General features: G+C 42.6%; 9 protein-coding genes across 9 annotated transcripts; 1 reads left to right on the forward strand and 8 right to left on the reverse strand.

Annotated features, from left to right (window-relative positions):
- Nucleotides 1–356: 356 nt before the first annotated feature.
- Nucleotides 357–577, forward strand: N7495_007498 (uncharacterized protein; the record flags this gene model as incomplete). The annotated part of the gene is made up of 2 exons (XM_057210149.1): nucleotides 357–478; nucleotides 511–577. The coding sequence occupies 2 exons, from the start codon at nucleotides 357–359 to the stop codon at nucleotides 575–577; spliced, it is 189 nt and encodes a 62-aa protein (XP_057059692.1).
- Nucleotides 578–4,069: 3,492 nt separating this feature from the next.
- N7495_007499 (WD40 repeat domain-containing protein) lies at nucleotides 4,070–6,494 on the reverse strand (the record flags this gene model as incomplete). Its single annotated transcript, XM_057210150.1, has 3 exons — nucleotides 4,070–4,460; nucleotides 4,614–5,626; nucleotides 6,180–6,494. The coding sequence occupies 3 exons, from the start codon at nucleotides 6,492–6,494 to the stop codon at nucleotides 4,070–4,072; spliced, it is 1,719 nt and encodes a 572-aa protein (XP_057059693.1).
- An 18-nt stretch (nucleotides 6,495–6,512) lies between these two features.
- Nucleotides 6,513–6,782, reverse strand: N7495_007500 (uncharacterized protein; the record flags this gene model as incomplete). The annotated part of the gene is made up of 2 exons (XM_057210151.1): nucleotides 6,513–6,624; nucleotides 6,697–6,782. The coding sequence occupies 2 exons, from the start codon at nucleotides 6,780–6,782 to the stop codon at nucleotides 6,513–6,515; spliced, it is 198 nt and encodes a 65-aa protein (XP_057059694.1).
- A 3,501-nt stretch (nucleotides 6,783–10,283) lies between these two features.
- On the reverse strand, nucleotides 10,284–10,595 carry N7495_007501 (uncharacterized protein; the record flags this gene model as incomplete). The annotated part of the gene is made up of 2 exons (XM_057210152.1): nucleotides 10,284–10,365; nucleotides 10,438–10,595. The coding sequence occupies 2 exons, from the start codon at nucleotides 10,593–10,595 to the stop codon at nucleotides 10,284–10,286; spliced, it is 240 nt and encodes a 79-aa protein (XP_057059695.1).
- Nucleotides 10,596–10,934: 339 nt separating this feature from the next.
- N7495_007502 (uncharacterized protein) lies at nucleotides 10,935–11,360 on the reverse strand (the record flags this gene model as incomplete). The annotated part of the gene is made up of 2 exons (XM_057210153.1): nucleotides 10,935–11,257; nucleotides 11,294–11,360. The coding sequence occupies 2 exons, from the start codon at nucleotides 11,358–11,360 to the stop codon at nucleotides 10,935–10,937; spliced, it is 390 nt and encodes a 129-aa protein (XP_057059696.1).
- A 26-nt stretch (nucleotides 11,361–11,386) lies between these two features.
- Nucleotides 11,387–12,049, reverse strand: N7495_007503 (uncharacterized protein; the record flags this gene model as incomplete). The annotated part of the gene is made up of 3 exons (XM_057210154.1): nucleotides 11,387–11,771; nucleotides 11,806–11,965; nucleotides 11,998–12,049. 3 exons carry the CDS (start codon nucleotides 12,047–12,049, stop codon nucleotides 11,387–11,389), a joined length of 597 nt encoding a protein of 198 aa, XP_057059697.1.
- Nucleotides 12,050–12,398: 349 nt separating this feature from the next.
- Nucleotides 12,399–12,633, reverse strand: N7495_007504 (uncharacterized protein; the record flags this gene model as incomplete). The annotated part of the gene is made up of 2 exons (XM_057210155.1): nucleotides 12,399–12,561; nucleotides 12,590–12,633. The coding sequence occupies 2 exons, from the start codon at nucleotides 12,631–12,633 to the stop codon at nucleotides 12,399–12,401; spliced, it is 207 nt and encodes a 68-aa protein (XP_057059698.1).
- A 954-nt stretch (nucleotides 12,634–13,587) lies between these two features.
- Nucleotides 13,588–13,907, reverse strand: N7495_007505 (FAD dependent oxidoreductase; the record flags this gene model as incomplete). The annotated part of the gene is made up of 3 exons (XM_057210156.1): nucleotides 13,588–13,767; nucleotides 13,805–13,872; nucleotides 13,895–13,907. 3 exons carry the CDS (start codon nucleotides 13,905–13,907, stop codon nucleotides 13,588–13,590), a joined length of 261 nt encoding a protein of 86 aa, XP_057059699.1.
- Nucleotides 13,908–14,005: 98 nt separating this feature from the next.
- N7495_007506 (FAD dependent oxidoreductase) lies at nucleotides 14,006–14,779 on the reverse strand (the record flags this gene model as incomplete). Its single annotated transcript, XM_057210157.1, is given in 4 exon segments — nucleotides 14,006–14,312; nucleotides 14,375–14,613; nucleotides 14,678–14,742; nucleotides 14,761–14,779. 4 exon segments carry the CDS (start codon nucleotides 14,777–14,779, stop codon nucleotides 14,006–14,008), a joined length of 630 nt encoding a protein of 209 aa, XP_057059700.1.
- Between the last annotated feature and the right edge of the window lie 936 nt (nucleotides 14,780–15,715).

The raw sequence follows: 15,715 nt of genomic DNA on the forward strand, positions 1-15,715 counted from the left end.
ATTGATGATCTGGTCAATATCGGTAGTCATCAAAGTAATCGTCGTAGAACGATCTCCGAGAGCACCATCAGGGATGCGTAAGGCATGGTCGTAGATCATCAAGGATGCTGCCCCTCGAAACATTGTCACAAACCGATAAAGCATCTGGTCATACATAACTTGTGAGAGTGCCAATCCCAAATATATCATGCCTGTGGCGCTGATGAGGCCGTAACCTTTATTGCCCGCTTGTGACTGATCAAGCCAGTTGAGAATAGATGTGATCAGGAAGGGCTGTGAGAAGGTAAATCCAACTAAAAGTAGTCGTGAAAGTACTGTTAGAGTAATTGAGCACTTGAAAGCTCGGACCATTTGCCATGGGAATTCGAAGCGGCGCTCAGGACGCTAGCGTAGAGCCCGAGCTTTCAATGCCTTTTGCGCCGTTTGCGCCGTTTCTGCGGACTATAGGCGCTTATCGAGAAGATCAAGATCCTCAGTCGTAAGTGAAGACTGAAATCCCCGTAAAAACAGACGGTTCAGCCACCACATGAACGATCGATTGACAATTCCACTCGTTGACTCTGGTGGAAGATCTTGATTCGAACCAATAAGGTGCTTCTGCTTTCCCTGACTTTCGAAAATCACCATTGCTGATTTTGCAGTAAAAATCAATGCGAGAAGATTTGAAACGGAATTCCCGGGGACAACCCACTGTAAAATATCAAGAGGCAACGTGGAGAGAAGGTATAAGGCAAGGAGTGATGATGGTCTAACCGATCGCTCATCTTCCAACCACGACAAGACCGCAATTTCCATTGCTACTACCATATTGAGTGCACTTGATGCCACTGGCAGATTTGTGTGAGTTTTCTTTGCGCAACCGATGAGCAAGGCAAGTTGAATCGAGGCGAGAACCAAAGCATTTATCTGGAAATCGACATTACATCACTGACTCTGCAAGAAGCTGGAATTGCTTACTAGCTTTACAAAATTAATTTTATGAGGTTGAGTGCATATGTCTCTCTTAACTAGGATTTGCAATCGCAGAGGAGAAATGCAACCGCAGGAACAAGGCCAAGTATTGCTTGCTCGAACAATATGAATTGAGAGACATTGCCGTGATATACCAAAACCATTGTCAGCTTGCTGTGAGCACTTTGGCATAATCTTGTTAGTGGTTTTTTTTTAACTGGAAAAGCGGGGGTCGAGGGTCGAAGAGTTACAGGTTCTACGCTAAAAGCCCGGGACCTTTACCCTTTTCGTTTGTTTATCTATACTGTACAGTGCAATACTACGATATACTCTCTGATGCAGGGTGTCATCTACAAGTGGTTAAGTCAAAATCAGAGTAGTAGTCAGGAAAGCTACCACCTAGATTAAAAAATCTGAGGACTATATCTATGTATTCGTCTTAAAGATGAGGAACAAGAAACGCTTAACGAAGACACCTTCAACGTCTTCTTAATGCTCTGATCACAGTTGCACCGACACTCAAGAGCCTGACTTTTACCAAATGGAGTCCTATGGTGGAATTAATTTCTCTCTACTCCAAGGATCTCTCTCACAGAATTCTGTTTTCCCAGCTAGAGGAGCTTCATCTTCATTCGATCGAGGTGACAGTGAATAGCTTCAAAGAATTTGTACAGACAGCAGCTCCAATATTTAAACGACTTAGTCTGGTGTTAGTTAGTTTAGTTGATGGGATAACATCAGCACCAGATCTAGGACCTCTGTTGGAATCAATGGAATCTAGTTTACTGCAGTGAATGGACTCGGGAAGTGAATGGAACCAGTGGAATCGGAGCATATCCAATTCCATCGCGGGAACTTAGAATGAACACACATCTTAGCGCACAAATTACTACACGTATCAACTTAGTAGTAATAGTGCATTGAGATCCCTGTAAACCGACAACCTCTAACTGATAACATTAGTAGTTGGATCCCTTCATTATCCACCGAAGTCAAAAATGAGATACAAGGGCTCTGGAAGCGCGTTTTTGAATTTCTGGCAGATCATTTCAAGCTATACTACGTCCAACTATCCCGCCTTGGGTACCGAGGAAGAGAAACAATGTTGCAAGATCACTTGTATACAGAACGCGGGCAGCTGAATGCACAGCCTCCTTCTAGCTTAATCCCCACAAACATCTATTATGATGCTAAGAGGGCGAGTATATTTTTCAAAGATTGGATCACGTAGCTTTAGATAGAGATGTGGCATCGGACAAGCTTTAAAGGTCCCAAGCTCCCAGGGACCAGTAATATCTACTTGCGTCAACTAGGCCAGGACTATAGTAGCCAGGTTACTTACGCATGCAGATTCAGTCCAATAAGAGGTTAGAATCGTGTTGTATTAAGTTGCCTAGTGGTGAAGCCACCCTCTTCCCCCGCAAACTTCATCACAAGGAATGTATAACGTGTTTCCGGATACTCCGGTTACTCGATCAAATTTTCAAATAATGCATCAATTCCAATTCCATATTTAACCATAAAAACACCATAAAAAAGACTACATAACACGACCAGGGCATATACTATAGTTATGCCCTGTTTTACGGGACTTTGCTATAACGAACCGGAGAATGCATGTTGCTATTGACTAGCTCGTTGCTAATGGTTATGGAAGACGGCCCAGTTCTTTTTACCATTTGGTAGTATGGCTGCTTTGTCGAAGGCTTTAGGACTTTCGGGGAAGTCGGTGAGGTCGTATATTCCAGCGAATACTTGCATGGAGTTGGGTCGAGTTGGCTCGTGGCGTGGAGGATTTTGGTTGGGCGGGTGCTTTTGGAGTCTAGTATCTGCTAGAGCTTGGTTACTCTCTGTCGGTTGTGGTCGAATTTGTGCTGATAGGGTCGATATGGCGTTGTTTATGGTAGTCAATTGGGATGGTAGGGTCGTATTTGGTGGGATGGGTAAAAAACCCCGTGCCGTCTTGATAAGCCATCGGTCATGCGGAGTTCGGGGTCAACGGGATCCCCTGAGGAACAGAAAATCTTTCTGATCGCCTAATCCTGATTAGTCTCAAGTTACGGGTAGCGTGATGTCAAGGCAAGACTGGCATAGAGGTTATTATAATCAGAGTTTGTAGGAAATTAGCCTTTACTTAGGTAGCGAAACACTTATACATTATGTGGCAATGAACTATTTTCTCCATAAGTGATTTGGGAGGGAGTTGCATTAGCACAGGGGATAGTCGTTAGTACAGTGTATAGTCGTATGTACAGTCATTCTCGAAATCGGCTTGATACACTCTTCGTCATTCTTTCTGGCCCCACCGTCACTAAGTGCTTATTGGACATCACTAATCTGTCACGTGATGATCATGAGCTCCGTGAGCTTGAGCCTAGACTGAAATTTACTGAGTCTGACCCTGAGCGCCCTCATAAAAGCGGCGGCACCTGAAATAGGAAAGCCCCACCTGGCATGGAAAAAGCGGTACGTAAAGCTACCTACCCCACTCGGAGTACGGAGTAAGAAGTCAGAAGTGGAACCGATGACACGCGATCTTATTTTTAAACATCCATGATGTCAATTACGGATACCGTGAAGTCGGTTAGCGAGTCCAGACTCTATACAAATATTGATCAATCCTTTCAGTGGGTCAGGATCTTGCATGCGACGGATCAGAAAAGATACACATCGAAGGATGCCGGATGGGGTAATGTGGCTGTTATCTTCCAAGGTTATGATCCACAGCCTCCGCAGCCCCTTTTTAAACTAGATTCATGGATACCTTTTAAATAGACAATAGGCCTACGTACTCACCTAACTGCCTCACTTTGATTAATCCACTTAGATCAGAATTTCCAGGATTAGGCTTGTCAGTTGAGTCTAGACTAAATGACTTAGGGCTACTCCTCGTGATAACTTAGACATCCAAGTCAGCCATCATAGAACATTATAAAGTTCTGCAGCCTCCTGCCACGTCTCCCTAGTCAGACTTCATGGTTTACAAAATTCAATCTGCATAATGCTTGCAAATAATGGCGGGAGAAGATCCATCTATTTTTTCTACTAGTGGGGCTAAAGTAGGGAGGGGAAAAACATAGGGTTACTATGAATTCAAAGATGTGAGAATGTTCCATGTTCAGTGCCCAGCAAGGAATTTTAATAGCATAGAGAAATCAAATGTAACTGGTAGCACTCGACCCGACTGACAGCCAATACATATTGTCGACTGTGATACGGCAAAATCATTTGGTCGATATTCCGGTGGTAACCATAGCAGGTTCTCCGAGTTAAAAGTGATCCATGACCCATCGGAACTTATACCATATTCTGCACGCGACGCTTCATCGTTACAAATATCAAGATAGGGTTTGACTCTGTCAAATAGGTCGAACTGAACAAACCCACCAACGTGAATGGTCCATAAGCACTGGCTGCTGCGGGTATCCCACGCCTTGACGGTTTTATCTTGTGAAGCGGAGGCGATGAGCTTTGAATCATGGGAGAAAGCGACCGAGATACATATGTGACTATGGCCCTTCAGTGTTTGTAGGCATTGACCCTTACTGGTATCCTATACTTTTATGGTTTTATCACCTGAAACCGAGGCGAGTAACTGGGAATTATGAGAGAAAGCGACCGAGGTAACGATTTTATTGTGGCCCTCAAGAGATTTTAGGCACTGGCCACTGCTAGCATCCCATATCTTCACTGTTTTGTCCCATGAGGCGGAGGCAAGGAGTTTAGAATCATGTGGGAAAGTGACTGAATAAATCTCCATAAGATGACCCATTAGGATATGTAAGCATTGGCCGCTGTTAGTATCCCACACCTTGACGGTTCTATCTTGTGAAGTAGAGGCGATGATCTTAGAATCATAGGGGAAAGTGACGGAGGTACACGAGGTACACGGATGACTATGACCATCAAAGGTCTGTAGACATTGGCCGTTGCTGGCATTGTATACTTTCACAGTTCTATCCCACAAAGCCAGTGCAAGAAGCTTTGAATCCCGGGAGAAAGCGATCGATTTAATGGAGTTATTGAAGCCTTCGAGCGCCTTTGTGCACCGACCGCTGCTGCTATCCCATAACTTGACGATTCTATCAAATGAAGCTGAAGCGATGAGCTTAGAATCATACGAGAAAATGACCAAGAGACATATATGGTCATGGCCCTTGACGGTCTGAAGGTCTTGACTGCCGCCTATCTCCCACAATTTAATAGTCTCATCACTTGAAGCCGAGGCGAGAGTCTTGGAATCATGCGAGAAAGAGACAAAACAGATATCTTTAGTATATCCCTTAAGGGTATGTAGGCACTGACCACTGTTAGTATCCCACACCTTGACAGTTTGATCATATGAAGTTATGGCGAGAAGCTTGAAATCAGGGGAGAAAGCGACCGAACGACTGTTTTCTTTGCTATAGCATCCAAGAGTCTGTAGGCACTGGCCGCTACTGAGATCCCATACCTTGACGATTCCATCGTATGAAACGGAGGCGAGAAGCTTAGAATCATGGGAGAAAGCGACCAAGGAATACTGGTCATGACCGTTCAGGGTATATATGCACCTGCCACTGATAGGGCCAGTATCCCATACCTTTACGGTTCCATCATTTGAAGTCGACGCGAGAAACTTTGAATTATGAGAATAAGCGACCCAGATAACTAATTCACTATGGCCTCTAAGAACCTGCAGGCATTTCCCACTGCCGATATCCTACACCTTGACAATTTTATCATTTGAAGGGAATGCGAAGAACTTTTAATCATGGATATAGCGAGTGAAAGAGAATGGTTACTCGAAACGATGAGCTCTTGATCAAAGGTCTGTATGCATTGGCCACTGCTGGTATCCCACACCTTGACAATTTTATCCCATGTAGCCGAAACGATGAGCTTGGAATCACGAGAGAAAGCTACGGATGAAACGTCTGTACGATGTCCCTCAAGGGTCTGTAGACATGCGCTCCAGTTCTTATCTATTATTGGCTTTTTAATCATCCATTTCGGTTCTTGTGCCTGAAATTGAATCCTTGTCGTACTCCCAGTCGTACTGAAAATTAGTCCTGAAGTGTATACTTGAAGTGGGTGACTCTCAATCGCCACTTTATGGTACAGAACAAATCGACATTCATCCTGTACTCTATCGATCAGCTATAAGATCTCTTCAGACTCGTTTGCTACCTAAAATTTATTAAAATGTTCGAATGATTTTTTAGTTACACCAGCTAGTAAAAACAGACCTGTAGTAGCAAGCTCTTGAGCTGTGGTATTGCGGCTATTCCCTTTGATAGGATTCTTAACAAGCTCAGAGCCTCAAGCCAGTGTAGGTAGTCATTACGTAAGAAACTTTCAATAGGGTCATAGGCGTCTTTCTTCGTGCTTTCGCTGGGCCAACAATCGCTAAGATGGTCAACCCAGTAGACACACGCGTATCGTAATGCGGCTAGCGGGTCTGGATTTGGCTGTGTCACTTTAACGATTGAATACCCGGGGTGAATTAGGCTATAGACATCAGGTTGTAGTGTTGAAAGGGCTTCCAATAGTATTGCAGACATGGAATAATGTACTTGGAGTTATCCATCAGAAAAGATCTCATGGGCTGCTTCTCGAACCAGAAAGTCTTTAGCAGAATGATGAATTAGCAGGATTGTGCGTTCTCGGAGTGTTAGAAAAGAACCACAGAGCCTGATAATCTATATTAAATCAAAGTCATCAAATTCGTCGGATATATCGATGCAACTCGCCAATTCATCTAACGTAATCGGCTGGTAAACGGTCGTGACAACACTGAGAATGGACTTATAAAGTCTAGAGTCATCTAAAGCACTAAGTTGGTCCAGCATTCACTTATTTCACTTATAAAGCTTATCAAGGCCGGGAGGAAACTATTTGACCTTGCTTTTAGCAAGCGTCTTTGGCACATCGGCTAGTTTCTCGCAAACTAAGGCCACCCAGAGGAAGGTACCATGCGCGTTTGACAGCAATTATTGGGAGACAGCATCGCGGGTCTCGTCATTATACCTCTTCTTTTCTGTAAGTCTCCCAACCTTGTTATCAATGAATCTAGCGACAGCCTTAGCAACGGACGACCCATTCAATTCCAGCATGAGAGTTATTTTTTGGGTAGCGTCAAGGGCCTCTTCGATGACCGGCCAGTTACGGCTGGAAACGATCCACTTGATGTGAGGATATGCCGAGCATCAATGATCATATAGGTACAAGTGTTCTGTAACAGCGTGTCCTTGAAGATACTGATGAGAATCTCTGACAAAGCCGCCCATGCATTAATATCTTCAAAGACCTGCTTCCCGGTCTTATCATAGAAGCGCCGTATATGGGGGATGAGTGATGGCTGCTGGTCAACGAGCATAAAGATTAGACTGCGGAGGATAGAAGTAGCGTTGTTCATAATAACTATCTGGCATAGCCGAAAAGGGTGCGTAACTCATATTGTTATTGAAGTCTCTATGCTTTATTTCAAGCTTTAAAGGACGCTTCCAGTAGAGGTCGGCACGGATACATATCCATAAGATTTTGGATTATTCGTATCCGTAACCATAGTCGAGAGCTTCTATCCGTAACCGTAACCGTAGAATTTATACGGTTACGGATACGGATTACGGATATTCGTGATATTATGCCACCGCCTAAATAAATCATACGATACTACGATAGAAACTTATCATCCGAAGTCCCTAATTTGATATCTAAATAGTTATTCATTCATTGATAGAATGAGTCTCTTACCACGCCCTAAACGCGCTCCACGACAGGATTACCTTGTTCTAAATGATGGTAGTGATGAGGAAGCTGATCCTAGTGACTGTATCAAAAAGCAACCACATTATCACTCCCCATTAGATAAAGATGAAGATGAGGATGAATCTATCTCCGAATGATTCAACGAGTCAACTCCCTGAAACAACCTCTTCTATAGTGTCTACTCCTTTAGACTCTTCTTTGCCCAAGACACCAAAATCCAAAAACCAAGCCCTTTGGAGTCAATTTATAATCCGCAATCTTCCAGGGAAGTTCTGGCATCCTAAACGGGGTAAATGGCCGTTACAGGACCGAGAGATTATATGTATTCATTGTGGAGAATGGAAGATCTTGGATTCCCAGAGAGATATATCAACTTCTAATATGAAAACGCATCTGATGAAAAAACATGGATCAATGATATCATCAGTAACTCAGCAAGCATCTATTGTTTCTATATTTCGGACAAAAACTAGTCAATCTATGTTAGAGGTATTAGAGGAGAATTTGATTCGATGGATAGTCTTGGAGAATATCCCTTTCACTGCTCTTCAGTCTACAGCATTCCAGCAAATCTTATCTTTAGGGTAAGCTCTCTCTCTCTCTCTTTCTCTCTCTTTAATTATCTAAACTCACTTAAGATAGGTCTTGATAGCTATATTAGATGCCTGACGCATATTATAAATCTCATTGTCCAAAAGATTCTATCAGAGTTGAAATCTGGCGATTATCAATCTTCTTTAGATGCCTGTGGTATCCTAAAGGACTATAAGAGCCTACCAGCTAGGCATTCTGCGCTAGCTCGTGTACAAATCTTAGCCCTGTAGGTATCTGGAAGTCCTCAAAGACAGCAGCAGTGGCAAATCATTTGTCAGACACTTGAATTACCTGATAAGCTCATTCGGTAAGCAAGATTCCTTTCTCTCTTTCTTATATATACTTATAGTTCTAGGTATGATATCGAGACACGTTGGAACTCGACATATCTTATGATTCAAGATGCTATCCTTGCTTAAGAGCAGATTAAACATTGGAATAATGTTCAGAATCAGCTGATACCATTTTCAAATGACGATTGGTCTAATCTTCGTGATCTTGCCATGGTTTTTTCAAGATTCTATGAGTTTACCCAACTTATCTCTCAGCGGCAACCTCATATAAGTCTAGTAATTCCTATTTACTATGAATTGCATGACCTCCTTATAGAAGCAGCTTCTTTTGAAGGCGACTTTACAGAGCTTAGTCCTGATATCTCTTCTACTGTCTTGGTTGTAATGCAAAAGTATAGAAAATACTATGATCTTATGGATATACAAGATATCTATTATATAGCTCTTGCTCTTGATCCATGTGTCAAATTTGCTCTTTTAGAACAAGAGCTTGAAGATGGGGTTATCCAAGGAATCATTCAGAGCATTAAGGTCTTTCTTCATAAGAAATATCCTCCTTTAGCTACCTCCATCTCTAGTTCTACTTCTAGAACTATGGATCCTCCTGCTCGACCAGGTATGAGAGCTCGTCTTCTACAAAAAGTACATTCTCAAGAAATATCTCGGGATTCTGATATTGATCGCTATTTTGATGAACCTCCTATTCAAGTAGAAGGATTAATAGAAGACCAAGATGACTCTAAATGGCTACTTTCATGGTGGAACGCTCATAAGGATCAATACCCCAGGATGGCAGCAGTTGCAAGGGACTACCTTGGTATTCCAGCAGCTGAGGTTTCAGTTGAAAGACTGTCGATCAACTACGTTGAAAGGACAGGGTTCACACGTTGCACTATATATACTGGAAAAGGGTATGGTTCGTCCTAGGTTCTTAGTATATACGTTGTGCAAAGTGGTGTGAAATGTGTTCGATTCATGTAGCTACTTGAGTTCCTAATATAGTTGTTCCCCCGTGACTCGGGGGTCTGTTTGTTCCGTTCCGGGTTTATGGTATTGCATGATTGCAATATCCATGTTCCGACAAAGACTTTTCAGTTCTGTAAGGGATATCCTGGGTGTTCGTCGACAATCTCTGAACAGTAAGATTATGAGAGAGTTAGTTTTGTTAAGAAATATATATAATATTGATTCCTAATTGAAATTTCTTTTACTTGAGAATTACATGAGATTTATAACCCTATAGATGTGGAAATATATATTAGAACTGCAGGTGGTTCTAGACACGCGATATAAGCTACGGATATTACGGATATCCGTACGGATAGAGGGCATTTATTCGTAACCGTAACCGTAGAGATTTTATTCGTATCCGTAAAACCGTGCCGACCTCTAGCTTCCAGATTCCAATGTAAATTATATTATGCTCCATTACCTTTTTTAAGCTCTATGCGCCTTTTAGTATGACTGGTTACTCTATGCTGTTGATTTCCACAATTATGTAACCAATATTATTCTGCCGCTTACTTACCGCTTTCAAGTTTCAAATCACTCCTTCATTCATTCCAATTAACATAACCTTATGATGAATTCACTAAGCCAATTCTGAGGCACCCGCCGGTTCTCGGATCTGATGGGAGCTTTTGATTACAAACGAGAGCTTTTCTGAAGGTGTCATATTTTTACCATATACCATGCTCAATCATCGCATTCGACATCCGTATCAATACTCTCAATGGAGTCTGCCACGGCCATTATCTGCGCCGCACTCAATCCAGAACTAAAGTTTCATTCCTCCTGAATTGTCACAGCTATACCAGGCTCAGAAACCATACTTTAATCAAGTGCATACACCGATGGAGGGAAGGAACCGGCCAATGACATTTGTGGCGGGCTCTCGTATGGGAATACCGGTGTGGACATGGGAGAACACAGCTCAACAGCCAGCTCCCCTAATAGTTGTAGCTCCGATCGTCGGAATTTGGCAATCAAATTCCGACTCTCGACCATATCTCCAAAAATCGCGTAGGCCTTTTCTAACTACGATGGGTATGTCCATTTAGAATCAATCGCCGGTCCCATGAGAAGAACTACGGTTGATACTAAGACGGAATCGGGGAGAAAAGTTTCCAGAAGGCCTTCAGATTGAAGATTACTCATAATACCGATTATCTGGTGCGAGGAATCTATGCATATCTGGATCAAGTCTCGGCCGCTCCGCGATGTCTTCAAGGCATCTAAATAGCTCTCTAGTCTAAGTTTCAAAAAACAGAAAAGTGTGGCAAGGAATATGCATCCATGGTAGAGAAGATGGAGATATGCAGATGGCATTGAGCTCCCATTTCCAGACTAATCCAGTTGCAGTAGGAGTTTATCTCGAAGCTCGTCTGCCATACTGGCTATGTTTGCAAGAGCTGATTTTGTGCAATTAATAAATATCCTGTTAAGCCTACCATCAAATGCGTAAACCGCTTGAATCAGGAGAGTTATCATGGTGACTATCTTTTCGCGGGAACTGCTACTATTGATTTTCGCAATCATTCGATAGAGCTTGATATGCATTTTAACGCCCGCCATCCGATGTATTGAGCCTGATGATGTGGGGAGCAGCGTATCCACATACTCATCACTAAGGGACTGAGTCAAGCCTATCAAGGAGGTCATTCCACGATCTAGAATGTATACAGTCCACCATACTCTGCGTCAACGCTGAACCGATTTCTCTTCCAGGTACTCGGTTAGCATTTGAGTATGCATGCCTTTGGCTATTGCCATTCTCATAGCCTGTCCGATCTAGCAAGTCAACGGGTAAGTAACAAATACACCAAGGGATCGCGGAGATAGGCATGGCACCTTACATAGTTGTGTGCAGGTGAGCGATAATTCAAGGCTTGCAGGCAAAGTGAAATACAGCACAAGATCTCCGTTGACTCAATGGGCTCTTGATAGAGAAAGATCTTATTTGGCAGCAGCTGTACGGCTTTGACAAAATATGCGGCCCTGGAGTTTTTTCCCCGAGGCTTTTGCTGAACAAATCCCTTACCAAAAGCCATCATGAGAAAATGGATATACCATAAACCAGAAGTGGGATTCGGCCTTAGTTGAGAGTACAATTCGTTGACATTGTGCACACATTCATCATCATCAAAGAGATGGTAGAGTTGCCCACAGCGAAATTTCACAGTACTGATGAGATACATGGCATGGTATCACTGGGGACTCGGTGCTGTGTAAAGATGGTTGGCCATCCCATTCGAGATCATATGTAGCGCCATCGAACAGCAGAGCTTCGGTAGGAAGTGGTTCTTGATATACATGCTCATGTGTCAAGCTCAGCACCCGAAGAGTAAAGGACCAGTCGGATGATGTTCCTAAATAAACTGTAAGAGTGCAAACTTAGTTTCGTTCTGACTTTGAGAGAAGATAGCTTTCGACGTACACCTTCGCCTATTTCTAGCTGACATGAATGCTGGTGGACCAGTGGATAATAGGGGTTTCAACCCTGAATCCGGCTCTTCTAGCTTAGGTTGAAATTAAGAATTTCTAATTTTCTCCTGAGGAGGCCTGGTTACTTCAGGTGCATCATTATGGGCGTCTGGGAGAGCAGTCAGTACAGAACAGAGATAGTGAAAATGCAACTAACCCGAAGATGTGTCTTTGACATGTTCTATACTAAAAGAAATGGGATAAAACCTATTGTTCTTTTGTAGACTCGCCAGCTTCTGTTCTAGTTCTTCAAATTATCTGAATTGCGTCAGCAACTTTAGTCAAACTACGCGGACACGGTTTCCAGAGGTCATAAATACCCTTCAGTTACAAAAAACTTTTTATCTCGATCATCAAAAACATAAGCCAGTCTTCGTTTGTTGCAATCCTGGCATGGTCACAATCCTGTACTCTTAATCTTATGCCTGCGACACCGAGTGCACCTGTGCCAGAATGAGGTGAGTAGGGATTGTATACTTGAATAGATGCTCTATGCCCAGTTCTTATTGTTTACGTACGCATTGAGAGACCTCTTCGCGATTCGTGATTTATTCCCTGCCATCATAAAAAGTATCAGAGGTGATTTACTAGCAAATGAGGGGAATATATGGCTGGCTTATCATGTTTGCTTCTTGTCCAATGGAAGCTCGACGTCATACACCAGATACTACGGATTTATATAATTTTTCTTACGCCTTCAGCGAAAAAAAATAGATTCTTTACATCTTGCTGGGTCTGTCAAACAGTCAACAAAGTAGACGAAACTGTTCCAGATTCACCATTTAGTTGAGAGATCTGACAGCTGCTGATAAAATTAAGGCTTGGTGAATTCTATAGTTAAAGCGTGGCCTTAAGAATCCCAGACCTCTAGGCTCTCCCAAGGTCCCCCTCAGCCAATATCTACCTCTGTAGATATAGTCAATAGGCATGGACTATTCCCCTTGACGTGAGGGACATTTACCTGCCACCCTGCAATGCCCTGCTGTGAACCAACTGACAAGACTGCGGTATGTTTCTGAACCTAGTATAACTAATCTTGTTTTTGTTTTTATACACTGCTGACTCTGGAGGCACCGCTCAACGTCTGCGATGAATATATGACCACAGCTTCCTCGTCCAGTAAAATGGAGGATTTTCAGTGTACACATGCTTTTCGAATAATAAAGACTATATATTTTGCAATATCTTAGCTATAGCTGCTTAAGTAATTGTTGATTCACTCACCTGGGAATAGAAAAGTTTAATTGTCTTAGCTCTGTTCCAACCTTGGAAGGTTCTGGGGTTGGTTTAAGCTTTGATAACCTTAGAATAATTAAATAATATATAAAGACCCTGCCTAGGTGGAATTTTGTATAAATCTTGTTTCACACCAGCAGCGAGCCTGAGAAGAGCTATAAGGGCTATCTGTTGATATTTATAAACTCACCGAGACAAGGGCTTTGGTGATAAAGAGGGATGTGGTAATTTTTTATTTGATTTCAAAGTTTCATTGTACTAAATTCTAGAGGAATAAGGATTATACATAGATAATCAATCCGAATAATAGCCTCAACTTGGGCTGTAGAATAGTAGAGAGCTCCGATGTGTCTCCAATGTACCAACTCACATCATCTCCCCAATTCTGCTTTCCTAGTTTCGGAGACTTCCATCTCCATCGTACAATAGACTGCTGAATTACTGAAGCCTCAAGAAGCTCCTTGATTCAAGACCCTATAATTGATTTTTTTTAAAACCATGGGCCGACCACCCGAAAACAAAATGAGAGAAGACTCAGTATTTGTAGCATAATCAACAATGAATTCTGAGTCCTTGTATCTGCAAACCAACAAAGAGCATTTTTGAGAAGAGGCCGATTGTCAAAAATGACAGAGTCTGGGGTAGCTTTCTTAGTCGTTTTTCATCCTTTTCTGTAAGGAAGCACTATCTGCCAATTATTAAGGCGCATGAGACATTCCGGTCTTGAGATCTGGTTCGAAAAAGAGATTCAGATTTCGGGCTTGAGTGACTGGAACTCCATGTAGGACGGATACTTCATCGCTAGTGAGCTGATTATAGGCGATTGACCATGATTTGGCCGTCACCTGCTGACCGACTCGTAGAGCTAAGCACCCAGCTCCTGCTCCAGCTGCGACTATCAATAGCTTGGAGTGATGAGGTTGATCATTTTTTGTGCGGATGCCAACAAATTTGCGACCAGCTAGTGTTATTTTGTAGAGAATCTTATCAACTGCATCCTTTTCACTAAGACAGAATCATACTCCTACAGCCTGTGCTGCATATAATACTGCAGTCAGAGCGTTGACTAGATTGGCATAATCATCAAAGGCTCATGTATCAGCTGCTGGTAAACCTGGCGGACATCATCTCCTCCTTTGATAGGAACAACATGAAGCTTGACTAGTAAATGCCTCTCCACCATTTCCTGGAAACTTCTTAGTGTTTCTACAGCGTTATCCAGTGCTACGTCCGATACACAATGTAATAATCCTGTCTGATAAAAATGCAGTGCAAACAGAGGGGTTTTCCAGGCTAATATTGCTCTCTAACAAATCAAAGATACTATTTAGCAAGCCGTTGTCATGATGCTGCAGGCTTCGGGCTCATACAATTGTCAGATCGGCATAGAATTGATCTTCATGCTCTAATCGCACGATCTTAATCAAATGGTTGGCTGAAGATGATCAAAGACGTGCATGGGTAGTGCGCATACTTCCATATATTGCCGCCCAGGTCTCCCAATCTCTGCCGACAATTGAAATATCAGATCCATCTTCAGATTGGTCGCACGGTATTGATCCGAAGATTATGTGTGATACGACTGTTGCAACATGCCCCACTCCCGCATTCTTTGCTGTCATCGGTATCCTCCGTGACTTGCCACATACAATGATATTTCAGTCTATGCTTGGTACAACCACAATGCTCTAGAATGGAGGTCATCCGACTTTACTCAAGGATCAAGTAGCATAATCTGGGGGTTGCACGGTTGGTGGCTTGATGTTTATGGAAGAGTCGGGCGTTCGTGGTCATATTAGATGTGCCTTACGTAAAGATGTGATAGTGGCATGTCTAATGGAAACAAAGTCGCATGTTAATGATACACAGGATTGAGCAAATAGCATGTAGATCACTGGTAGCTCGGATGTTCTCCGTCGCTTTACAAGCCCTCGATTATCAAAGAGTAGTTCTCTAGCAGACAGGATATAGTTATCCTAGTAGTCGCTGAGATTTGCGTCTGGTCGTGTGATTTTGGTCTTCAATTTAAGCTAACTAGGTAGTATCAATACGATAAATAATCTTGGAAAGACTCCTAGTATTTTTCAACTCCTAGTTTGCCCACATGCATCGTCTTCCAAGGGTTTTTCTTAGTTTAAGTAGCCCTAATTAACGATTTCTTTCCAATCCTTATAACATGAAACTACTTACCTGCTAGGAAGATATCCCAAGTTCTGTGACTTGTTTTTTCTGGATTTCACAATCTGAGCTATTTGACTCGTCAATTACCTTGAAAACAACAATAATTTCCCCTCATTCTAAGACGTGTAACTTGTAATAGCCTAAATTCATAAATGGGCTGATCTGACTGCTGCAAGACCCACGTTTGGATGCCTTCCTGGTTGCCATACGCTAATGAAAAAAGTCTT

The sequence above is a fragment of the Penicillium taxi genome, assembly GCF_028828555.1.
Source record: "Penicillium taxi strain IBT 34144 chromosome Unknown utg000005l_segment0_segment0, whole genome shotgun sequence".
Classification (NCBI taxonomy): Eukaryota; Fungi; Ascomycota; class Eurotiomycetes; order Eurotiales; family Aspergillaceae; genus Penicillium; species Penicillium taxi.